This window comes from Podarcis bocagei (genome assembly GCF_964188305.1).
Source record: "Podarcis bocagei genome assembly, chromosome: 12".
Classification (NCBI taxonomy): domain Eukaryota; kingdom Metazoa; phylum Chordata; class Lepidosauria; order Squamata; family Lacertidae; genus Podarcis; species Podarcis bocagei.
The window spans coordinates 23,018,241-23,044,226 of NC_138137.1; the positions used below are offsets into that span (position 1 = coordinate 23,018,241).

Genomic DNA, 25,986 nt, shown 5'->3' on the forward strand with positions numbered 1-25,986 from the left:
TTGTTGGCTGATCAGTAATTGTTCAGACTAGTCAGAACTGCATTATGAAAGCTCTTGGAAAGTCCCTTTTTAGCAAATTTGGGTTCTTATATTATAGAATTTAACACTGGTTTCTGCAGTATCCTTTAATTTCCTGTTGTTTCATACTATTGTTGAAAAGAACCTAGAAATGTAACTTTAACTGTTGCAATTCCCCCCACCCCATCAGTTTAGCTACACAAGTCTATATCTGCAGATTCATTTGGATTTCTGTTTTGGATTAACTTCATTTTATTGTACCATCTGAACTTTTGTTTGACGTTGGTTTGTTTTTACAAGCCATAGTTAAGATTATGGTCTAGGTTCAAATATAACAAGCTGCAGTTAATTGAAAATGGAAGTGAAAGCTTCCAAACTGCTTTTCATAGACATGCAAAAGGAGGAGTGAGGATGAGGATGAGGAAGCATGTTAACCTATGGCTTGCTGCAAGTTGTTCTTGTAAGGTTAACTGGTTGTTTAGGGTTATATCTGAATGAGGCTATAATGTTAGAGTTAAATCCCCTGATAGCCTAATGCTAATCTTGGAATTTATATACCTTGGCTCGGGGGTCAGCAAACTTATTCAGCAGGGGGCCAGTCCACTGTCCCTCAGACCTTGTGGGGGGCCGGACCATATTTTGAATAATAATAATAATGAACGAATTCCTATGCCCTACAAATAACCTGGAGGGACGCGGGTGGCGCTGTGGGTAAAACCTCAGCGCCTAGGGCTTGCCGATTGTATGGTCGGCGGTTCGAATCCCCGCAGCGGGGTGAGCTCCCGTCCTTCGGTCCCAGCTCCTGCCCACCTAGCAGTTCGAAAGCACCCCTAAGTGCAAGTAGATAAATAGGTACCGCTTTCTAGCGGGAAGGTAAACGGCGTTTCCGTGTGCTGCGCTGGTGCCAGCTCGCCAGAGCAGCTTCGTCACGCTGGCCACGTGACCCGGAAGTGGCCTCTTAAGTGAGATGGGCGCACAACCCCAGAGTCGGACATGACTGGCCCGTATGGGCAGGGGTACCTTTACCTTTACCTTACAAATAACCTAGAGATGCATTTTAAATAAAAGGACACATTCTACTCTGAGGTTACCAGATTTTTTTCAATGAATCTGGGGATACTTTTGAACTTCAATGGATTTTGTACGGGGACTGATTTGTAAATCCAGGGACTGTCCCCGGGAAACAGGGACGTCTTATAACCATATTCTACTCATGTAAAAACATGCTGATTCCCGGACTGTCCGCAAGCTGGATTTAGAAGGCGATTGGGCCTGATCTGGCCCCCGGGCCTTAGTTTGCCTATCCATGCTTGGCTAGTATGCTAGGCTTATTAATTTATACCCATTAAGTATTAGGTGATCATAGATGGAACCATTCAGGTTGGCCCTTAGCAGCATATACATTTGTTGCTGTTTTGGCAGTTTTAACTCTGGGCCTGCCTGGTGGGTAATAATGCTTCTTCCGATCATTGTGGATATAGGAGGGCATGTAAAAAATGGAATTAATTTGTTTCACCAAAATTTTGGAATTTGGAATGCATTACATATTTTTTTATGTGAAAATGGCTTCCACCAGCCACCCCACGTTAGTCTGAGTGTTTTTAAAAGTGACTTCTGTGATTTGAGGGACAGTGAAGAGATGGATGACACTGATACCATGGAAACGTAGGGGGCAATTGGTGGAAATAATATAATTGGGCTTGTTGGTGTGACGTAAAGTTAAACACCACAACCTAACTATACCCAGCCGTTTTGTCGTAGTCAGGCACTTTGCTAGTTGTATGTTCTGTGATTGACCTATATGAGAGGCAGGGGTGGCTAATTCAGAGATTCATTTCCTCTGCCTTTCTCATCAATGAACACTTAGGCAGCTGCTTTGAACATTTGGCACCTATATTGGACAAAGAAATGGGAACATTATTTTTTGTGTTAAGTGTATGTTGCAAGTTACTTCAGATTATTTTTTGGACTTTTCACTGATGCCTCCTGTATATAGTGTAAAGTAAGACACACTCATTCAAACATCCTGCAGCTTTTAATTTTCTGTTCCCAAGAGAGTTTCCTGTTTTACTATGTGTGAATTTTTAAATTTTGGTGCGTGTACTTGCAGACTCTAGTGATTATCATGCTGTTACAAAGTTGCTCTGAAGAACAATGTCTTAATTGCACAATCTTAGATTGAAATTTCAGATACTGTTTAGGGTGGCTTCTTTCTTTCCTTTCAGGCAACATTAATTAGCTAGAGATGTGATATTTTAAAATCAGGCTTTTAAATATAGATGGGAAGAAGAGGATTGTTCTGGGTTGGTAATTAGCAAATCTGTCTGGAATTGTCAGCCTGTATTTCAGTATATCCATAGATGTAATTATTAGAATTGTTTGCTAGACTGGATTTAAAATTCTGATTTTGTACCCCAGGGGGCAGTAGTTTACTTTATATAGTGGCCTTTTCATTAGCTAGTGAAACTGTGCTAAAATATATGCATTCAAAACTTGCATTTTAGATTATGGATTTTTACACACAGAACCCAACAGTCGAATAGAAACCTATAGATTAAGAAATCTCTAGAGACTATTACTGCAGAAATGGGACAGTGGCGTAATGACCTCTGTTGTGAGGCTGGAATAATACACTGATTTTAAACTAGTGATTTAGATGAACTTTCTGTTTGAAAAGTTTGCACTTTTTAAAAAATGCCATTGAAGGATAGTTTACACTTTAAGATTGGTTGTACCTGTTAAACTTTAATTTATGTGTAACTCGACATGCACAACAGATTTATACACATCTAATTTGTACAGTCAGTTCACAATCTAATCCACTTCTAACTAATGCATGCTATCAGACTTTCCTATAGAACGTTTTTGATGGAGTCTCATGATAAGACAAAAAATATTGTTGCATGTCAGGACAAGAGGCATCCTTTTTATCGCTCACTATCAGAATAGTCGGCCCTTTGTGGGTTCCATCTCCAAAGTAGATTTAGGGATTTCAAATCCAGCCATGAATCATGGAATAGGTACTCATTTCAAAGACATAAATTTCTTTTCAATGCAGCCCCTAAAGAGGCTGACAGCAACAAATAGCTGTGGGACAACACATGAGAGTTTTTGTCACTCCAGGTAGAGAGAGTTGTGTTAGGTCAGGTCCATCCATCTCCTTCTCCCCAGGTCTCGATTATGCAGATCAGGTCAGCCTGTTTGTTCACAATAACATTATGGATCTTAGGAACTGGGTTAGTGTTCAGTAACACCACCACCAGACCTCCAGTGATGCCACGGGTAAGAGGTCAGAGCGAGCAACAGAATGCAAGCTTCTGTAAGCCTCCCTCGGACCCAGCCATCCTCTAGCCTCACTTACCTCTGCCTCCAGTCGCTTGAATAGTTGATATCCCTGAGACTTCCTTGCAAGGCCTCCCTTCTAGGCACGTTTTTCAAGGACTCTGTCCTCCATAACCACACACTACCCCAGGAGCTCACAAAAATTGCAGTGCAGGCCGTAACAGTATCATCAGCACCTCAGTTAACCTGAGAAATATCAGTAGCATTCACATTTCAGATTGAATTTACTATCGGTTTTGAAATGTAGCAGTGATCTAGCTAGCACAATTGTTTTCTGAAATGTGTTATTTGGTGAGAAGGATTGGGTAATGAACAAACCAAGAACAGCATCTGAGTTTAGCCATAATGTGGACAGTGAATAAAGACATGTAATTTATTCCTGTTCCGTATGTTTACTAATTTGTAAGCATATACATGAACCCCAGAGAGTCAGATTTATCCTGTTCTTACTCACTTGAACTGGGATTTTTAATATTCTTTCAGCTTCCAAAGCATTACTTTGGAAAATCTTTCTTGAGCTGGTATAGGACGACATATTCCTGATGAACCTGAATCTCCCCCAAGGATTTTTAAATAAATAATTAGGCACCATGCATCTGCTTTAATGATTAACCTTGATCCTGGCTAGTTTTGCAAAGTCAGATTGTGCAGATGTAGTGATGATGAGTAATTCTTGCAGGAGTCACATTTTTAAAGATTTTTTTAAAATGGTATCCATGGAAACTGTAATTCAATTCTTTCACATATGCAGTATGTCTGTTCCTAACCACTAGAACAACAAATAGTATGTATGATTAGCAACCTAGTTATTTCCTGACATCTTAATGCATATGAATTTTGAGAAATGTATTCATTTGTCTTTGGCCAAATCTATAAGACATTTTTAAAAAATCTTTTGAGAGCTAAAATTCACAAAACAACAATAGGAATAAACAGCCTCCCTCTGTCTTTTTTGCTGTCTTTCATGAAGGATCTTGTAAACCTTGCTAAACTGGCTGCACATGCTTATTTTGGAGTTTTCTTTCGCAGAAAACTCTTTGTCAAACAGACAGCATTTGTATTTCTACCTTTTGTAATTAAAAAGACTCATGTATATTATTTGACAATAAACTTCTGGAAACAAAACAATCTGAATTTTCACGTACTTGAACAAGAGTCTATTTGTAATTTCCAGGATGGAAGAAAGAACTAGAGAATAGCGTCCAAAAAGGAAAACATAGCATCTCCTCTCCTTTGAGGTGGCAAAGAAACCTGGATAGATTTCTCTAGTCACCTGATTTTAGCTGATCTATTAATACCCTTCAAACCTGGATGCTTAACGGTGCAATCCTATAAATATCTGCTCAGATGTAAGCCACGTTGAGCTCAGTGGGATTTACTCCTAGGTAAGTTCATATAGAATTGCAGCTTAGGTAACTTTGCCATGTGCTCAGTTCTGAAAACTATTTTGTCATACGTATATTCTAAGAAAGAATGGGTTAGATCCCATCAATTTGCTCTTCCTCTGAATAATGTAACGGAAGATATTACGTTGCCAAAGAGGCTGGAGTTGGAAATGCCCTATACCAGTGATGAGTCACTGCTGAAGATTTTAAATAGTTGTAATCAGTGTGTTGTCCACACCCTTCCACAGGCCAGAATAATATGAATCATTTTCTTCTGTGTTTCCTAAATAGTTTGAGAGGAAGTAGCATGTATTCCTGTAATAAGTTGTAAAACGCTGGTGGTATCCTCCCAAGTACTGCTGCTGATAGACACATGGGATTTTCAAAAGAATTTTCAAATGGTTTTGGTTTGACTACTAGACAAATATTTTGTAACCCTAGCAACTTACTTTAACCATAAAGATTATTTCGTATGGCTTTCTGTTGCCACAGATAAATATAACAAGGTGCTAAATATTGATATGTTTGAATGCAAACAAATTATGTTTTTTTAAAAATAGTTGAAGACTAGTATCTTTGAAAACTATATTCAAAATTGTTTCCCCCCCCCCTCAGTTTATTCAAAATTATAAATAGTCAAGGTAGGGCTATTTCCTCAGCCAAGGAATAACAAAAGAAGGACTAATGCATCCAGCTGAGATTTTGCTTCCTGAATGAGCCAGAGCCTCCATAATGTGTCTTATCCCTGACTCATCTTTTGACTGGTAACTAGTATTTCAAAATTTGAGACTGTGAGGAAGCCAGTTAGGATGTTCTACATTAAGGAAGCCTTGTGCCCCAGGTGGAAGAAAGAAGGCTCTCAAAATTGCAGTGAATTTTGTGTCTTGTTTTTTTTAATGAAGATACTTGCAAAATAGTCAAATGCTCCACTTCCCTAATAGTCACATTGCTACTTTACAGCTTTGCTTCCTTCTGCAGTTGGAAATATGTGGAAGCTATCTTATTTTTGCTGGGTATATCCTGGGCACTTATTTTCTGTCTGCCTCTTGTCTAGTGAACTGTGGGTGGGAAATCTTCAACTGCTTTTGTCACACACAGGAGATATTCTCAATTAAAAAACCCCTAGAAATAATCCAAGACTACCACTTAGACTCATAGAGAACACACACACACACACACAATCTATATGCTAAAGAATATACTCCCCATTTATCACTTACTATACTTCTTACGTTAAAGATTAGATACCTCTCTATTCTTCTGTGTAAGTGTTCAGCCTCAGTGGCAGTTAATTTCTCCTGCTATATGAGATATCATGCATATCAGGGAATTATGGAATATACAGTCATCAAATGTATCCCAGTTCTGCCACATCAGTAGTTCTATTACTTTTTAACAAGGTTACTTGATTGTAATGTTTAATCTCAGAGTCTTGGAGGTTGGCTCTATAACAGGGGTTAGCAAACTTTTTCAGCAGGGGGCCGGTCCACTGTCCCTCAGACCTTGTGGGGGCCCCGACTATTTTGAAAATAAAATAAATTCCTATGCCCTACAAATAACCCAGAGATGCATTTTAAATAAAAGCACACATTCTACTCGTGTAAAAACACGCTGATTCCTGGACCGTCCGCGGGCCAGATTTAGAAGGCGATTGGGCTGAATCCGGCCCCCGGGCCTTAGTTTGCCTACCCATGCCCTAGTCTAATTCCCTAGTATTGTGATTTCTCATATTCATGCCTGCTGTTCCTGCTAGAAAGTAAAGGCTGCCTGTGTGATTTGGGTTTGCAGTGGTGATGGTAGTGCTTCTCAGCAAGAATTCATAATCCTGGACTTTTGTCACTTTCTTCCAAGAAAGAAAATACTATTGAACTGTTCTGGACTTTATTCCTGGTAGAATTGTAGAGTTGGAAGGGACCTCAAGGTTCATCTAGTCCAACCCCCTGCAAAGCAGGAATCCCGATGATAAGGCTCCTTCTGTGTCAGATTAAAATTGAGCATCAGATGCACTTTGAAAGCAGGCTTTCCCTTTTCAAAAAGCAAATAAATGTTGTACACTGATATTTACCTCCTTTGATGTCTGACTTATCATATGATGGCTTTCTATGAATACGGTCCTTGTCTTAGCTTCATTATTCAGTGTTGTGACTAAACACAGTTGGTTGGAAACTTCACATCAAATAGTCAGATTCTTGAAGCAAAATGTTACACCCCCCCAAAAAAAACTTAGATCACAATCTGTTGTGCTGCTGCTATCACTGGTTTCTTCCTATGAAGTACGAATTATCAGGTGTTAGAATTTGTTTTTAGTGATTTCTTGTTGTTAAGATGCCAACTGGAAAACTCCAGTCTGACAGCATTGTCTCCTGGCTACTGAATGATATGAGTAATCATACTTGCTCCCAGAGTCATATGGGATCTGGAATTGCACATGTGTGTAGAAGGTGGTGAAGATGACAGTGTCTCTTTTCTGCTGTTTGGTGTCAGTCTCTCAGACCTCATGGCTTCAACCTTCAGGATAGGAGTTTCTTAGGGGAAACATGGGGAGCTGCTGCCACAGTGATGGGAATTTAACAGGCCCTGTAAGCAAGCTGAAGCAGTGTTGTGCCTCTCGGAATCCCACCTACAAGAAGCCTACAACATACTATTCTAAGAGGAGCAAATCCTATCGTTTCTGATAAGCTGGAGTCAGTTTCCAGCAGCTGTGGTGTGTCCTCCTTGGATTTCCTAGTCAGAAGGGCTCATACCAGGAGTGAACTTTGGAGACAGTGGAATCAAGAGTTAGTGTTGTTGAACGACAAAGAACTAATGGTCTGAGAAACAGGTATTTTGAAGGAAGTACAGTCAACAACCTTTTCACACAGAGGTTATGTTCCGCCTGCTCCATGCGCATCAGCAGAGTGTGTATAAGCGTGTCCCACTCCATTATGCCCTGCGTCTTCTGGTTGTTGCCTGTACAGAGAAGGGAGGCAAAATCCTTAAATGATTCAGATAGAATGGTAAGTTGAGGACAGTACTACAGAAGAGATTCACTCAAACTTAGAAGAAGTAGGATATGATCCCTTCATGTTCTGTGACAGTTATAATTGCTATCATTAGCTATAATGACATAAGGATAGCTTTTTATTATCGCCCCAAAATATAGCACTCTGTGTCCATTTGTTATATTCTATGTGGCATATGGGTATAGTATGTAATTTGCTAATTATACTTTCACATGGGTGGGCAGTAGCAGTATGTCACTTTTAAATTCCCAGGTAATGCTGTGCTGTATGGAGCTGATTCTCTTCAGATGAATTCTTCCCGGAATACGTTTGTTTCATACTCTTCTAAACAATATTGTACTTTCTAAAAGATGTTATTGCAAGGCAAGTAGTGCTTCTGTAGGTATATTTAATGCATACAGCTAAGAGTCCTTTTTAGTAGGTATTTCAATGCTTACTGTAACAAGATAACAAAATTAGAAGTACATTCATTTTACATGTCATTTTCCTTGTTCTCTGCGATTTTTAAATGACAGACAACTTAATTTCGTTTTTAATATTAATTTCTGCAACCAGGCATGGAGTTAAGCTGAACTTGTGATTTTTATATGGATGAATTTGTGACATAACTAGCAGCTGTGTTTCATGTAGTACCTGACGTACTTATGCTTTTTGAAAACATATTTATGCCAGCTTTCCTTCCTGCATTGTTAGAATTTGCTTAGAGAAGGCTTGTAGTCACTAGAAATATACATAACATTTAAAAAGATATTGTATTAAATATATTTGCAAACACACATTTGGGAATGTTCTGTTTGCTTTCTTGTGATATATAGGTGCAGCCATTGCTTTCTGTGTTTCCTACCCCAAGCCAAGTGTGGTATATATAGCAGGGCTTTACCTGCATATCTTGATAGGCAGGGTTCCTCCAGAGGCTTGCCCTTAAATATCAATTGGGACAGTCCCTTGTGCTTTCCAGAACCTAAGCCCATTCTCGTCTTTTCTTTCTTTCCTCCTGCTTTGAGGGTTTTGTTTTGTTTTTACAATCAAGTTGCATATAAGATTTGTGAAATAAACAAATAGTTTAACATCTGCATCACCGTGTCCCAGTACTGCCTTATAGCTTTCCATAACAAAAAAGCAATTCCTATTGAAAATTAGGCTTGAGAGATGGTGAAAACCAGTGACATTTCATACACCCTCCTTTCCTTGCAAACTGGAACAGCTAGCCAATTGGGACCCAGTTATTTGTAAAAAGAGGGACATTTTGTGACAGGTACCTACAATTAATTCCAAGCACTTGATTGTTGACACCTGTGAATCACACACAGAGCCCGCACCACTGATGAAAGCAGCAGCAGTGAGTGACCTTGTCCCTATGGGACACTATCAGATCCAGGCTTTGAATAGCAAGGTATATTTAACTTCTTCCTCTCCCCCCTCCCACCTCTGCAATTCCAGTACAGACAAAATTCCAGTTCAGGTGATGGGAAGTCTATGTGACTCTGTTTCTTTGTTACCGCTCACTGAAAATGTAGTTTTTGGGGCTGCTGAAAACTGAGTGAATGTTTATTTTAATGCCTGGAGCTGGCCTCCAACTTCATTAAATCTTGTGTTCTTAGGAAAGGTGTGCTTGTTGAATATCTGCCTCTCTGCAACTTTTAAAGGCACAGGAGCCCTGTTAAGAGGAAAGGTAGTAACCATGTTGTTCCCTGCAGACATATGCTCTGAGGCATCTAGACTAACACTAGCACCCAGATTGCTAGTTTTTATTTTCTGGGTCTGCTGTTTTGAGTTTACAAAAAGCCATATATGGGGGGGAAAGGGAGGACACAATCCTGTGCACTTAGAAGCAAGTCCTGGTTTAGCTTTGGAAGCTCTAGCTGGAAGCTGCTTCACTTACCACCGATATAGCCATGTTAAGAAGACCTTTACCTGATTAATTTTTGCGTGTCAGGTTGCTGTTAAAGGCATAGGAGCAGGGCCAGTAATAAAAATGGGGACTTCTAAAACTGCCATCTCCTATACTTTCTTGCAAGCAAGTCTTACTGCATTCAGTACACATTCTAAGTAAACATGCATTGGATTGGGCTGCATGTTGCAAAATAACTCTGGAGGTAATATTTGCATTATACTTCTGTAAAGGAGTGATGTATTTTCACTACCGTGTAAATACTAATTATATTGATAAGGTATGACTTGGCATTGATTACTTTCACAACCCTATTTTTAAAAAAATCAAAAGCAAGACTTGCAGTGTCCAGTGGGATTTATTCTTATATGAGCGTGCATAGGATTGCAACCTTGCAATGTTCCATCTACCATTAGCTCTGTTAGCCTTAGCACTTCTTACCATAAGCTGCCCATCCCTCTGCCCCACCAGTCCCTATAGGTGTTAGCTGCCTTTGCCCTTTAAATAGAAAAAAGAAGGGCAATGTGCTTCTAGTTTTCCTCAGTTTTAGATAGCTTTCAGCCCAATCCTATACATGTTTACCCAGAAGTAAATCTCAGGAGGCCTTTTTGGACACAATGTTCCAGACTAAATAAAACCATAGTTCTGTTGAGCCAGGAACATTATGTTCAAAAAGACTCACAGAAATTTACTTCTGGGTAAGCATCCACAGGGCTGGATTGAAGTTGTCAAACCATAGTATTGAGAACATTGGACCTGCATGTTCCCCCTTCTCCCCCCCCCACCTTTGGCTCCTTCACCCACTGATCTCAGTGTCCTGATACGTTTAAATGTTGCTTCTGAAATGGGAAAAACTCATTTAAATAGAGAGGATGGAAATTTCAGAGCCAGTGCATAAAGGGGAACATGGTAGCCTCAGTGCTCATTGCTGACTTACTAAACTATGGTTTAGTAAACTAGGAACATTATGACCATACAAGATCACTGTGTTCAGTGTAACTTAAGGTAAAGGGACCCCTGACCATTAGGTCCAGTCGTGACCGACTCTGGGGTTGCGGCGCTCATCTCGCTTTATTGGCCGAGGGATCCGGCATACAACTTCCGGGTCATGCGGCCAGCATGACTAAGCCGCTTCTGGCGAACCAGAGCAGTGCACGGAAACGCCGTTTACCTTCCCGCCAGAGCGGTACCTATTTATCTACTTGCACTTTGATGTGCTTTCGAACTGCTAGGTTGGCAGGTCAGTGTACCGTATTTTTCGCTCTATAGGACGCACTTTTCCCGCTTCAAAAATGAAGGGAAAATGTGTGTGCATCCTATGGAGCGAAGACGCCATAGCCCCGCGACCCTCTCCCGGCTGGAGAGGTGACACGCAGCTATGGCAGGAACCTCTACAGCCCTGTGTCACCTCTCCAGCTGGGAGAGCGCGCGCGTGCGGGGCTAAAGCAGCCCCTCGCAACCCTCTCGCAATCCAGCTAAAGCAGCCCCTCTCTCCTGCCATAGCCGCGCGTCACCTCTCCAGCCGGGAGAGGGTCACGGGGCTAAAGCAGCCCCCCATGACCCTCTCCCGGCTGGAGAGGTGACGTGCGGCTATGGCAGGAGCCTCTCCGCTGCGCCTTTCCGCTGCTCCCTAACTTGCTCTTTGGGGCTGGTGGTGGGCTTCCCCCCGCCAGCCCCAAAGAGCAGGTCGAAAGGAACCTGAAGCCTGGAGAGCAAGAGGGGTCAGTGCACACCGACCCCTCTCGCTCTCCAGGCTTCCAAGGTAGCTGCCTGAACGCACCTTAAACGGCACCTTGTTTTAGACCGGGAAAACAAGAGGGGGAAAGTTCTCCCCCTCTCTGTGCAGCGCCTCCTGCCGCTTCACTGAAGGGGCGCTGGGCAGAGAGGGGGAGAATTTTTTTTTTCTTGTTCTCCCCCCTCTAAAACAAAGTGCGTCCTATTGTCCGGTGCGTCCTATGGTGCGAAAAACCAAGTTTCATTTAAATAAATGGGATTAATTTACCAATATGAGAAAATGACTGAGGCGACAATGTAAACAAAAATGGTTTCTAGCTAAAATTTCAAAATCTCCGAGCTGAGGACAGCTGAGTCAGTAACTTGGAATTTTGTTTAAAAGTATGTTTCTTCTGAAATGTGAATCTTGTTTCATTGTATACTGCTGAACTTATTTTTCACCACAGAATTTGAAAATACCAGTGTTTGGTTGATACCTTAAAATTTTGATACTTAACCCATAGGAATATATCTACAGTATTCATATCCAAAGCAGCTTACAAGATACTTCAGATATCTCTTGTTATGGTCATTCAGCGCATGTCCGTTGAAGCTCTGCTAAGTCTGTATTTTAAGACCTGAAATTGAGAACCTTAAAAATGTAAGGTTACTTAATATGAACTGAAAGTACTGTTGAGTTAAAAAAGCAACATTTCCAATACTTTGGGCATATGACCCATTTATATAATACACCCACAGATCACTGCTACAGCTCAGCAGATTCAAACCAAAGCTGTAAATTCAGATTACTGGATGACATTTTTGGTTAGTGTTTGTTAATATCCTCACTTTTCTTAGGTGCTTGTTAGCATGCTAAATATGTCTTTTAACAGCAACCCAAATATTTCTGGTAAGCAGCTATTGCTATGTATAATGGATTGTTTTTTAAAAAAAGGCTTTTTAATTCCTAGTTTATAAAAGACTAAAAAGTTTCATGGCCATAGAGGGTTAACTGAGACCGTTCTGCGAATATGGTAACATATGAAAGCAGTTATGGGTTGGAATTGTTTATTTTCCTACATTGTTAGTCAGCAGTGCCAGTATACGAGTTTCCTTGTGGCTTTTAGTGGAAAATGTTAAAGGCTCAACAGAAATCTTACGTTTTAACTGAATTAGTCACACAAAACTGGCATCGATATTCTGTGAGGGCTGCCCCAAAGCTGCTTTTTTCCCTCCCCCTGCTACAGGAAGTTGCATCCAGAGCAGTAGCTCAGTTATTTGGTAAGTGTAACATGTGAGCATTACTAGGCATTTCATTCTGCGGATCTATTGCTCTGTTGGAATACTGCTGTGGGTGCGATTTTTGTGTCCTGTTAATGTGTTCTGTAATGACCTTTTTAAAGCACTAGCTTTTTATACCATTTGCGGTACCATCTGCTGCATGAAAAATCCCAACTTAATGACAAAATTTGGATAAATAGAGCATTTAACGTGAAGAACCACAGGACTTGCATAGACACAGATCTTCAAATAAAGAAGTTGGCTGAAAGATGATGCGTGGAGCCTGATTTTCTCCCCCCTCCCCCCTTTTTTACATCGGTCTGAATGAAGGCTATAATGGAACCTCTATTCACACAGTGATCAAAAGAAGCGCTCGAGTGATGAACTACTTCTGCAGGAAAAGTCTAAAGCAATAATTCAAGTCCTTGTGTTTGTGGTGTTTTGCTAAAACATTGTTACCGGCATTTATATCTTACGTGTTCGTTGTTGGAGCAGCTAGCTAGAGCAATGGTCTGATGATGGAAAACAAATGTTCTGCATTTCTTTTCTGACTGATGGAGTAGCATTCTGTGTTACGGTCTTTTGGGAAATCTAGATTGAAGAAGCAGTATTATTTGAGTCTCATTGTCCTTTGTTGTCTGACTCATCACATGTAAATGTACTGCAGCTTAGCTGTACATTGCAGGCATTTTTACATGGAGAAGAAATGTCAACCTTGGAGCTTTAGTGCTGAATAACTGTTGAGTTATACGTTGCTTTTTGTGTGATGGACTTTTGATTTTAAGGCAGTAGCATTTTTAATTGCGGAATGATTATGACCTGGAACACTTGGGGCAGTCATGTATGCCTTTTTCGGTAGAAATCCTGCTACCGTTAACTGGAGGCTGACCTTGCTGGAGTGGGGAGAGCTGTGATCATCTCTGCCAGAGCAATTGTCTCTTGTTTCATTCTATACAGAATGGTGTTATGTCGTCTATAACAATGATTTTACTGTTTAGGTAGTCTTATTCTGTAGAAATTAAACAAAAGCAAATTGGCTGGTGAAAGTTCAGAATTTTTATATATACTGTTGTAATTTCTACTGTAAAAGGATATTTTAGTAATTGAGTGCTATAAAGTAATAACAGAACTATTTTAGCAGAACTTTTTATGGAATATTTTGGAAAACTTCATTAGCTGAATATGTTGTTGAATTTGACAAATAGAGTATAATTTAAGTTATGCCATTTTAAGTATTTCAGAACAAAGCACTAGTGTTTGTAAATTATGTTTGAGAGGAAAAGAACTTTCTGTGCTGTCTTGGCTATCCTTGGGACAAGGCTGTTACAAATCTAATTTTCTCCTTCAAACGGGTCGAATGAGTCGTGTGTGTATTGTTGTTTTGGAGGAGGTGGAAGATGATTCTCCCACGTTTATTTCCAAACTGCCTCAGGAAAACATATCTCTACATCCTTCAGCTTCAGGACATTGCTTGGTAAGAGGTTCTTGCTAAATATGTCCTGTTTGTAATTGTGGTTCAAGGCTCCATTGACTTACCATAAATATGAAACTGTAGCTGGTATTTATTTTGCTGAAGTAGTTAATATGGTTGTGTAGATTCACTTCTGTGTCTAACGATAATCCTAATGAATGAAACAAATTCTCTAGATTGTTCCTTTTCAAACCTTAAGGAGTGCTCCAATCATTGCCTTCAAAAGTAAATTGGCAAAGAAGTGAATTTTGTAGCAAATTGTTTCTAACACAGCTCCTAAAATAATTGGTTATGTAGTCTTTCAAAAACCATATAGTATATTCTGTAGTAAAGCAAGTCCCATTCTTTAAAAATATGGAAAATAGATCATGTGATGCAGGGCTACTAGTCCAGCAACATTGTAATAGTGGAGTAGTTATTATTTATTGCTTTGGCAATAATGCTTTCAAATGTTTATGGTGGTGGTTAGCACATGTAGATATTTTTAGAAATAGATGTGTTTGTCACCAGATCATTTAGATGTACTGCACTTCCTTATTTGTCTATCACATTGCATGCATGTGTCTAGTTGTTTTCTGTTTCTTTCAGAGGGCATTCTGCAAAATTAGTATGCAATAATCAGGTATTTTTTTATTTTTATCTTGTATAGATAATTAGTGCAGTATGGTTGTTTATGTAGAAGAGCATTTTAAAAGAGTGCATTAGACAGATTTTTAGTGAAGTATTTGTGATATGGAATGTTTTGGTGCTCATCTAAAACTGTGATGGAATAATTACACCTGAATAGCATTGAAATTAAAATGCTTTCTCTGTTTTCTTATATTTTAGCCACCACTTGTTCAAGCTATATTTAATGGGGACCCTGATGAAGTTCGTGCACTAATTTTTAAGAAAGAAGATGTTAACTTTCAGGTAAATGCCTTATTTTTTTTTCATAGATTTTATTTTATTTTGTTGTCTTTTTCTTCTTATCTGAGACACTCCAGAAGTCTTTGTAATAAATTTATTGATTTACAAAATATAACTTACCCTACTACTATTCTGCCAGATTTTACCTACATTTGGTGGTGAACTAATTAATGTTTAGTTTAAAGAAACACTTGCCTGTCTTTCTTCTTAAGTTTTTAAGATATTGTAATAATAATAAGACTGCACTAAATTGCAACAAAGTTACCAACTCAAATATGGTTTCTCCACCATATACCACTATCCAGCCTCTAGTTACTAATAATCCTTACCCACACCCATAATTCATGTTGGTGTTCAAGTCATCTCATTTTAGCCCTTTCATAAAACCAAGGAAAAAGATGGGGGACAGAAGAATGCCAAAATATTTCACTTTTTAGAGCTGGTAAACTGGATCAGGTTTCCTGCTGCCATGTCGGTTGTCCAAACTACTCATAATGTGACCTGTTCTTTGGCAGCTGGATAGACAATTGCAGGCCTTTTTTTCTGTAGGTGCAAGAGGCTTTTTAATATTGCAAAATCAGTCTAATGAATTTCCCAGCAGCCACTACGTTTCATGTACAAGCGGGACCTGCAAAAAATAAATAAATGTGACATTGTGGAATTTATTGTTCAGCCACCCCTGCCTTCTTCCTTGATAATTCATTCCATTTCCCCTTAGTTTTCTCTTTTATTTGTATTCTCTTCCCAACAATCAGTCAGTATTCCATGCCCACTGAGCATGCTCAACCTGCTCATTGGAAGGTTTTGTGAGCTGTTGTCTCCTGATACTTCTTTCTTGTGTCTGAGTGGTGCTGTTTTGGCTTACATATGAACTGGCATTAGGAGAATTAAGATAATTATATATGATGATCCAGTTATTATATACATGCATCACAAGTTTTTGTATATTCACTTGTAAGTGTCACATTTAGTTCAGTGGGACTTACTCCCAAGTAAGGGTGCATAGCCTTGCAACCTTAGTCATGCAGTTATTATGAACATACTAATTATCTGATGTTATATGATTTATCATCTTACTGCTGTTAGAAACAGGATGCCTGACTAGATGAGCCCTCGGTGTGAGACTAATGCAGTGTTATACATGCTTACTCAGGAGCGATACCTGTTTAATTCTGCAGGATTTTTTTGCTAGAAAAATGTGGCCTGTAATTCTAATTCCAATTTTCTGGGAGTAAGATCCATTGAATTCAGTAGGACTTGTTCCTGAGTAGAGATAGACACTGGGCTTTTAGTCTATCAACATTCCAGAGGGATATGGTTTTAAGTACTAATCAGGTATTTAGCATACAACTTATTTTTAATGCTGTTTTACAAAATATGATGGGAAAATTATGCTTTATTATGACTTTTAAAGAAGTTCTTACTGTATATGAGGAAAATAGTTATAGGTTTACTGGCGAAATCTTGGTTCAATCTCAACCTGACTAGAATTAGTCACTGAATTTAGTGGTTGTTACTAGTGGTTTTAAAACAAATGTATTCTTTGTATACTGGGTAACTTTTGTCATGATGGGTGTTGGCTGGTGAAAATGTGTAATGAAAAATAAATGATTGAAATCAAATGTCATTGAAAGAGGGGTGCTCATTAGAATTTTAAACCAATGTTTCAAATGCAAGATCTAGTGTACAGTAACTCTATTATACTTGTGTGAGCCAGAGCACAAGATGCTTTCCAAAAGGACACAAGGATTTGGTTGTAATAAAGCCTACAGTGAGGATAGGCTCTGTTCTAGTTGTATTCTTCTTTATTCTGCAAGTTATGAACAAAACAGGAATTGAGTGAGTTGTGATCCAACATGTGTAATAAAATAATACATGATTAGGGTCAAACCATTCCCAATTTGTCCTCTGTTCAGTTGGGGGTACAGGCAGCCTCCTGTTTACATGTGTTCCATATGTGTGCAACCGTGTATACATACATCATGCTGAACCCGGAAATGTCATAAAGACAGCACTAAAAAGGTGGAATGGGGTGTTTGCAGGCATTTTCAAGGGGTTTAAATTATACGTGATTTCACTGGTGCGAGCAGTGCCTCAAAATGTAATCCTTGCATAAATGGGGGGCTGCCTGTATTGTAAGTGTTTCAGATTTTCATCATGTTAAGTAGTGTGTTATTTTGTAAAGTAAATAATGCTGGAGTGCTAATTGATGGTGGCAGACAGATTACAATGAATTATAATGCTTAGTTGCTGCAAACCTTCCTTGATGGTTGTAGGCTAGAGCTCTAATCCTAGAGTGTGTCCTCTAATGTGTGTACAGATCTTCTGTGGTTGGGGATCTTCATTGATCGACGCATGCTGGGGAATTTTGATAAAGTTTATCTGCTTATAGTGATAGTGCAAGCCATTTGTGGAGGAGGAGCTCTTAGAACTCCCAGGTCTGAAACAGACTTGTGGATGAGGGTTGTGATATTTTCGTTTTGGGGAAATGTTACATTCTTCACTGTTTGGGTTGTCAATGAACTTAATTTAGTCTGGAGTAAGCAGGGTTTTAGTTGAAACTTTGGAATAAAGAGAGTTCTCCCCTGCTAATTATGAATAAAACTTGACAACATCCATAGGAATCACATTCAAGTATAATTGGTGAAGATACAGTAAAAGCACAAGCAAGTGCAGTTGCTTAACTTCATTGGCTAGGATCTGTAGAGCTTGCTTATGAGTGAAATAAATCCTGACTGGGTGTGTGTTGAGCATTTTCCTTCTAGCTGCATCCTGGAAGGAAAATACAAGGTAAGGTGTAAAGTAGGAAGGGATGTCAGCTTCTGGGTGCATGTGATGTTCCTCCTAGTTCTCTAGATCCTGGTCACTGTGCAAGAGTAGCAAACATCCAGTGCTCTGCTAAGGTTGAATAATAGTTAAACAGTAGTCTGTTAAAGTTGTTTCCTGCCTTATGCCTAATTTTACTCATTGTTGTCCACTCATCAGCCACTGATGTAGTTTCTGGGGAGGTAAAATTTTGTTCTAAATTTTTACTGTGTTTAAGCTTGAGGCCATGCTATTTTGCATTTTCTTGGAGTCACCATGCATGCTCTATAGTTATAGAAACAAAGCGGGATGGAACCATGTGCAAAGCCCCTCCATTGTGCATTGGTAGTTCACTAGCACAGAAGAGACATTTCTAAAAATAGACACTGACCAACATAATATTTCTAGACAAACATGATTTTTCATTTCCTTTTTATGTAAAGATGCCAACAAACTGATGAGCCATTTCCTCCCATTTAGTAACATAAGTTTGCGCTTACTTAGAAGTGTTAAAATAAAAAAAAAACTGTCCAGGAGCACATTAAAGACCGGGGCGCTGTGGGTTAAACCACAGACTTGCCGATCAGAAGGTCGGCAGTTCAAATCCCCGCGACGGGGTGAGTTCCCGTTGCTCGCTCCCAGCTCCTGCCCACCTAGCAGTTCGAAAGCATATCAAAGTGCAAGTAGATAAATAGGTACCGCTCCAGCAGGAAGGTAAACGGTGTTTCCGTGCACTGCTCTGGTTCACCAGAAGTGGCTTAGTCATGCTGGCCATGACCCGGAAGCTGTACACCGGCTCCCTCGGCCAATAAAGCGAGATGAACGCCGCAGCCCCATGACTGGACCTAATGGTCAGGGGTCCCTTTACCTTTAGGTTTGTTCTGAGTATAAGCATGCACACGAAAGCCTATACCCAGAACAAACTTAGTTTGTCTCTAAGGTGCTACTGGACAATTAAAAAAAAAAAATTCTTTGACTGTGTCAGACCAACATGGCTACCTACCTGAATTTAGAAGAGTTAGAAACTGAGATATATATGAAAGTTAGGAGCTAATGTAATTCCTTGTCGCAAAATGCGCCTAGAACAATGGGAGTCTTGGACGCTGTTTGCACTGTTCTGTGTGAATAGTTGAGTATTTTTCTAGAGGCAGAGAGAGTCCTCCCCAGTTTCCAGGATGGGATAGTTCACACATGGTGCTAGGCTATGATTTAACTCTATGTGGAGAAAACTTGGTGAATCCAAGAGACTCCTGCACTCTTCCTTCCTGGACTGCCAGGACAAGGACTTCTGCTGATATTACTTTCTGTCTCAAAGAATCTCAGCTTGTTTATTTACATTTGTATCTCACCCTCCCTTTTAAACAATCCTGGGGTAACAAATATCAAATGCTATACAGTACAATTTAAAATAAAATTATTTTTTTGACGTATTTTAAAATATTGTAAAGCCATTTAAAACATTTATAATATCTAAAACAACAACCATATACCCTCAAAGTTATTAATTTCATATTTACCATGGCTATTTTCTATCACTCATCAAATGCCTGGGTAAATATGAATGTTTTAACATGTGCCCTGAAAGCCAGTGAGGGATATAGGTGCACCTTACCAGGAAGGCCATTCCACAAACGGGGAGCCATCACTGAGAAGACCCAGGATCCTTGCAATAAGATGAATCTTCACATTCATGAAAGCGCAGCACTTACAATATTTTGAAATACAGTGGTACCTCTGGTTACGAACACTTCTGGTTATGAACACTTCAGGTTATGAGCTCCGCTAACCCGGAAGTAGCTGCTCCTGGTTGCGAACTTTGCCCCAGGATGTGAATGGAAATCACGTGTCAGAGGTGCACGCGCAGCAGGAGGCCCCATTAGCAAAAGCGCATCTCAGGATAAGAACGGTTTTAGCTTAAGAATGAACCTCCGGAACGAATTAAGTTCATAACCAGAGGTACCACTGTAACTATCATTGCAGTATTACTTGGGCATGTCTAAATTAATGGTAAGCTAGATTGTGGAATAGTACTGATCTGAGGCATGTGTAATTTTCATCTGATCTCCCCAACCTTGCAGAGAGTGCAGATATTGTAGTTTTGCTGGAAATTGTTTTGGAATGGAAATGAACATGCTTACCTACTTTTGTGCTACAGAAACAAATAAAGCATATATTAAAACCCCTCAGTTCCATTGTTAGACACACATTCATTTCTTCTGATCGCCCGGCTGTGAGGTGTGAAGGCCGCTCCCTGCAAGGCCCTTTCTACCTGGTCTAGGGGGTGGAACCCAGATTCACCCAGCCCTACTATTTTAAATATGTATTCTGTAGTTGACCTCCTTTGTAATGTTTTATTTTGAAATCTAAGATAATATTTTAGTTTTCTGTTATGTTGCTTTGACTGTATGCTCTATAGTTGACTTTCTTCAGATTGTTTTATTGATTTAATATGCTGTAAACCGCTTTGAGATTTTTCTTAAAAATATAAAGCGGTATAGAAATTTTAAAAATAAAATAAATAGTAAAAAATTGTTGGTCTTATCCTTGATGATATATTTCTGCAACCTCAGCTACAGTAGTTTTTAAAATGACAAATATATCACAATAAAATCTGATTTCCCTATATTTGTACTTGGAACTACTTTCACCTTACAGATATAATTGTTTTTTAAATGACCAACTAAGTAATATAGAGAGGGACGTGGGTGGCGCTGTGGTCCAAACCACAGAGCCTCGGGCCTGCCAATTAGAAGGTCGGTGGTTCGAATCCCCGCAACAGGGTGAGCTCCCGTTGCTCGGTCCCTGCTCCTGCCAACATAGCAGTTCGAAAGCACGTCCAAGTGCAAGTAGATAAATAGGTACCACTCCGACGGGAAGGTAAACTGCATTTCCGTGCGCTGCTCTAGTTTTTCCAGAAGCGGCTAAGTCATGCTGGCCACATGACCTGGAAAAACTGTCTGCGGACAAATGTCAGCCCCCTCAGCCTGTAAAGCGAGATGAGCACTGCAACCCCAGAGCCATCTGCAACTGGACTTAACAGTCAGGGGTCCCTTTACCTTTTAAGTAATAAAGAAGCTGAAAACTAGAGCCAGGATTCAAGAACTTTAGGCTATGTGATGGGGGTTTGAACAGCTGATCCCTATGTTTTTTAGTTTCATGCTCTTTAGCTCCTGGTCTATGACCTTGCATCCAGGGTAAAAGGGAATTTTCCAAGAAGAATCCAGTTGTTTTTAGATAGAAGACATGCTTTGAAATATGAAAGCACTTTAAGGAGATAATGAAGACCTCTGTATATGTCATATCTCTGTAAAAGTGTAGATGTTACCACTCTTGTACTTGTGAAAGCTATAGCCTTTGACAGTACACACATTTGTTTCTTTCTTTTTTTACTTTTAAGAAAAGCACAGAAATATATGCCAGAGAGCCAATTATAGCTTCCCCCTGGTGTGCTTCTGTAGTGTACATGAGTTGTTTCAGGGTTTTTAGGGTTTTTTTTAGTTGGCATTCATCAGAAATGAATTAAATAAGGAAATCTAGCAAAACACCAAGCAGAAATTAATTAACTTCAAAAGTAGATACTGCTTTGGTCTTTCTGTTTTTTGAGGCATTAATTATTTAAAAGATTAGTGGATAATTTTCTTTTGCAACTGGAACCACACACAAGCAGAGATGTCATAAAAAAGAAAAATGCCTTGTTAAATTGTATTCTCTTCTTAGATAATATTTCAATTAGTAGCTTTCACAGATGTCAATTTTCACTGATCACTTGTGGGCAGCATCGCCCCTTGTCAGCTGTTGGAAATGTGGATTGCTAGCTTGTGGTCCTGGGTAGGAGGCAGGGTCCAGGGAGTATCTGTGATACTACTCAGAGTAGGAGACTGAGTGGAGGTGGAGGATATTGCTGTGATTTCTCTTAGGTGAGAAATGGATAATGTATGGGATTGACCAGGTGAGAGCTTGTTGGTTACAGCATTAAAGATCAGGAGATGGTTTGACTGGAAGGCTAATTTCCCAGCGAATAGACAATATTTTTGACTGCTGTAAGCACAGGTACTTTAATCATATTTTTTACCTAGTTCTTAATGCAGTGTTTTCTTAGTTAATGCCATGCTGCTGCCTACTGCTTGTAATTAGATATTTTATTGCCGCTAAAGTGAGGAGTATGTTTGTGGGGTATCTGTATGCCCAAGTAGTCATGATTTCAGAGCTGGGAGAAATGAGTGGTCCTGGGGTAAGAGTGATCATGAGCAATGGAAGATATGGCATGTGGTGAAGGGAATAGCTTCTGGCAGGACTCCCCTTTTCGGTTTTCCTTTAGCCCTTACCTTAGCTCCCTGGTTATTCTATCACTAAGCCTTCCAGTTGTATGGTGCCGCCTTCTAGTCCCAGATCAGTTCATATAGTGATTTGATTGTGGATTAGAAAGCAGTCTTAAATGTGCATTACCAAGAATTAGGTGGAGTAGCTGGGCAGAGTAGATCTGACCCAGCTTTGCCCATCTAGGCAACAGCTTGGGGTCAGTTTACTTGAAGCTTTGCCTAATTTTATTTATTTAGCAAAAATTATATACTGCTTAACAGGGAAGCGGGTGGCGCTGTGGGTAAAACCTCAGTGCCTAGGACTTGCCGATCGCATGGTCGGCGGTTCGAATCCCCGCGGCGGGGTGATCTCCCGTCGTTCGGTCCCAGCTCCTGACCACCTAGCAGTTCGAAAGCACGTTCGAAAGTGCAAGTAGATAAATAGGTACCGCTTTATAGCGGGAAGGTAAACGGCGTTTCCGTGTGCTGCGCTGGTGCTGGCTTGCCAGTTGCAGCTTCGTCACGCTGGCCACGTGACCCGGAAGTGTCCTCGGACGGCGCCGGCTCACAGCCTCTAGAGCGAGATGAGCACGCACCCCTAGAGTCGGACACGACTGGCCCGTACGGGCAGGGGTACCTTTACCTTTATATACTGCTTGCTTGTAATATAGAGAACCTCTAAGTGGTTCACAAAAATAGAAAGTAAAACATTAAAACTATTGATTAAAAATGAGTTATAAAACATTCAAAAGATGACTAAAATCAACATGAGCTAAAACAGAAAAATACATGCAACTTCTACATGTCTAGATAGGCTTGCCTAAGCCAAAATGTTATAAGCAGGCTTGTGAAGGTGCCTGCCTGATGTCAGTGGGCAAGGAATTCCAGAGTACGTGCTGCCAGACGAAAAGATTGATTTCTTACAAGTTTGGAATGAGTATTGTGTGGCATCTGTAACAGATTATGGGATTAGACAGGTAAACTGATCCCAAGCAGTTAAGAGTTTTATATATTTATAGTATCACCTTGAACCTGGCCCAGTAGCGAATAGACAACCACTGCAGATCTCTGAGATAAGGTGTTTCATGCAGGCAGCTTCTCACTCCTGTCAGCAACTGTGCTACAGCATTCTGCTATGACTGCAGCTTCCCAATCAAGTGCAAGGGAAGCCCTGCATAGAGTGCACTGAAGTAATTCAGTCTTGAAGTCACCAGTGTTTGAAGTGCTGTGTCAAGTTTTCCTGGCCCAAGAACAGCCATAGCTGTCATACTGGTCGCTGCTGATAAAAGTTACTTTTAGCTACTGAGGCTACATCCTGAAGCACTCCCAGACTGCTTACCTGGAGGAAGCACAAATGCTCTCCATAGCAGACAGTTGATCAATTTCTCAGACACAGGAGCCAGTCACTCACTGTACCTTTGTTTTGCCAGGATTCCAGCTCAGCTTATTTTCCCTCATCCATTCCACCACTGCATGCAGGCACTGGTCCAGGGACCTCATGACCTCTCCTGACTCAGATGTTATGTGGAATGTCAGCAGTGTACTGATGTTAATGTGCCCCCAAACTCCTAATGATTGCTCCCAGTAGCTTCATGTAGATATTAAATAGCATTGGGGGTAGAATAGTGCACTGCGGCATCTCATAGTATAACCACCAGCGGTCTGGAAAGCACTCTCCTAGTGCTGTCCTCTGGACTTTGTCCTGTAGGTAGAATGGGAATCACTGTGACACAATGCCCCCAATTCTCATTCTCACAGAGCTAGTCCAAGAGGATACCATGGCCAATAGCATTGATAGCTGGGGAGGGACTGAGAAGCAGGAGCAATGTCACAGTCCCTTGGACCCATTCTATGTAATGGTCATCCATCAGGGTGACTAAGGCCAGGTCGGTCCCATGGCCAGGCCTAAACATGGTTTGGAACAAGGTTAAATAATATGTGTCTTCCAAGAATGCTTGCAGGTGCCCCACCACGACTCTCTCCACTACTTTCCCCAAGAAGGAGTATTTGCGAGCGGTTGATAGTTATTTCAGTCCAAAGGGTACATGGCTGGTTTCTTTAGGCGTGGCCACGCCATCACATCTTTCAAGACAGCAGGTACCACAGTCACCTTGCCTCATATATGTCTATCTGACCACTTTGATCTTCAGAACTTGTACTTTTACAAGTGCCACATGATGTTTATTGCACATTTGTGAGAAGTCTTTTAGTGTGGCAGCACCAGGGCTTTTGGAGCTCCCTGCTTGTTAACATTAGACAGCAGCCTTTGCTACAAAGTTTTGATCATCAACAAGCCTACCCAGACATAGTATTTAGTTACCTGTATTAGTTTAAAATGTTTTACTGATTTTGTTTGTTTTAAATATAATTGGTTTGCATATAGTTGTTTAAACCAGTTTTGTAGATTTTAGCTGGGTTTTTAATCTACAATTTTACTACGCACAACACTTTTTAATCAGGTAGTTTATACATTTTTCTATGTAATAACAAATGTAGCACTACCACCAATAATTTATTACTTGTACCTGCCCATCTGACTACCGTATTTTTTCGTGTATAAGACAATTTTTTCCCCTTATAAATAATAGGCAAAAATTGTGGGTCTTATGCATGGATAACAGAGGGGGGATGGGCGATTGGTGGCAGCAGCCAGCAGGAGATTGGCAGTGGTGACTGGGCATGTGATTGGTTGCTGCGGCAAGGCCTGTTGATGATTGGCTGTGGATGTTGATTTACGGCAGCGGCAAGGCGTGCGTGTGGCGAGTGGGCAGGTGGGCTTTTGTCGGCAAGCGTGCAGACGATTAGAGGCCGCGGTGTTACGTGCAATTTGCAGTGGCGGGCAGGCTGTAGAGCGTTTGGCAGTGGTGACCCCCCCCCAAAAAAAAGCTCAATAACTCTGGGCAATTCCCCCCCCCAAGTTTTTTGTTGCAGTCCCAAAAAATAGGGGTTGTCTTATACATGGGGGCATGTTATACACAGAAAAATACGGTAATCTACCCTAGTCACTCTGGGCAGCTTTCAACAGAATACTGTATAGCAGAACATAGCAAAACAGAATATAGCAGAACACAGCCCTCCCACCAGATGTCAAAGAGAAAAACAACTACCAGACCTTTAGAAGACATCTGAAGGCAGCCCTGTTTAGGGAAGCTTTTAATATTTAATAGACTATTGTATTTTAATATTTTGTTGGAAGCCACCCTGAGAGGCTGGGGAAACCCAGCCAGATGGGCAGGGTATAAATTATTATTATTATTATTATTATTATTATTATTATTATTATTATTAGTCAGACATTAAAAGGCTGGTAGGTCACTGTGGTCCATAAAGCTTCAATCTCCCTCACTAGGAGACATCTGAGTGCCTTTTCCAACACCTTGGAACACTGTAGGTGCTCATACAGAACAGGTTCTGTATGTTTCTAAGAGATTTGTTGATGACACTAATATCAAGTGTGTAATCTACCCAAACCTTGGCAAGAACTATTTTTAGGTCCATCAGGATTGTACTTGATTTTAATGTGAACACTTTATTAGCAGTACAGCTTGAATAACACTTATATTTTATTGTCTCAGAGTTTCAGTGTGCTAAGGAGAAAGAACTGGAACTGAAAGTATAAAGGGACTATGCAACTGTTTTTCCAGCTACAAAAAAGTGCAGCACCACTTTGCCAAATGAGATGCCAAGAGAACACACACACACACCCTTCTGTTTGCTGTGATTCTAATATTTACGGTATTAGGCACCTCTTTTGTAATGCATGAAAAGACAGCCCTTGTTCTCTGAATTTTGTGTGCAGGGGCCTGTTTTGGTTTATTTTATTTTATTGCTTAGTTGCATAACATGTTCAGTTTTGAGCTCAGTGTATTCC

The 25,986-nt window shown here is 40.3% G+C and overlaps 1 protein-coding gene across 3 annotated transcripts in view; it reads left to right on the forward strand.

The window, feature by feature from the left end:
* ANKRD28 (ankyrin repeat domain 28) overlaps positions 1-25,986 on the forward strand; it is a gene marked incomplete at its 3' end in the record, with an annotated part of 90,743 nt that overhangs the window by 21,653 nt on the left and 43,104 nt on the right. Inside the window, exons 1-2 of one of the 3 annotated variants that reach the window (XM_081164404.1) lie at positions 12,625-14,106; positions 14,932-15,015. In XM_081164404.1, the coding sequence (XP_081020530.1) occupies positions 13,990-14,106; positions 14,932-15,015 (201 nt within the window). In that variant the 5' untranslated portion in view covers positions 12,625-13,989. Of the gene's footprint in view, positions 1-12,624; positions 14,107-14,931; positions 15,016-25,986 lie in introns of those variants that run through there. The other 2 variants (XM_081164402.1, XM_081164403.1) reach the window with 2 other exon arrangements.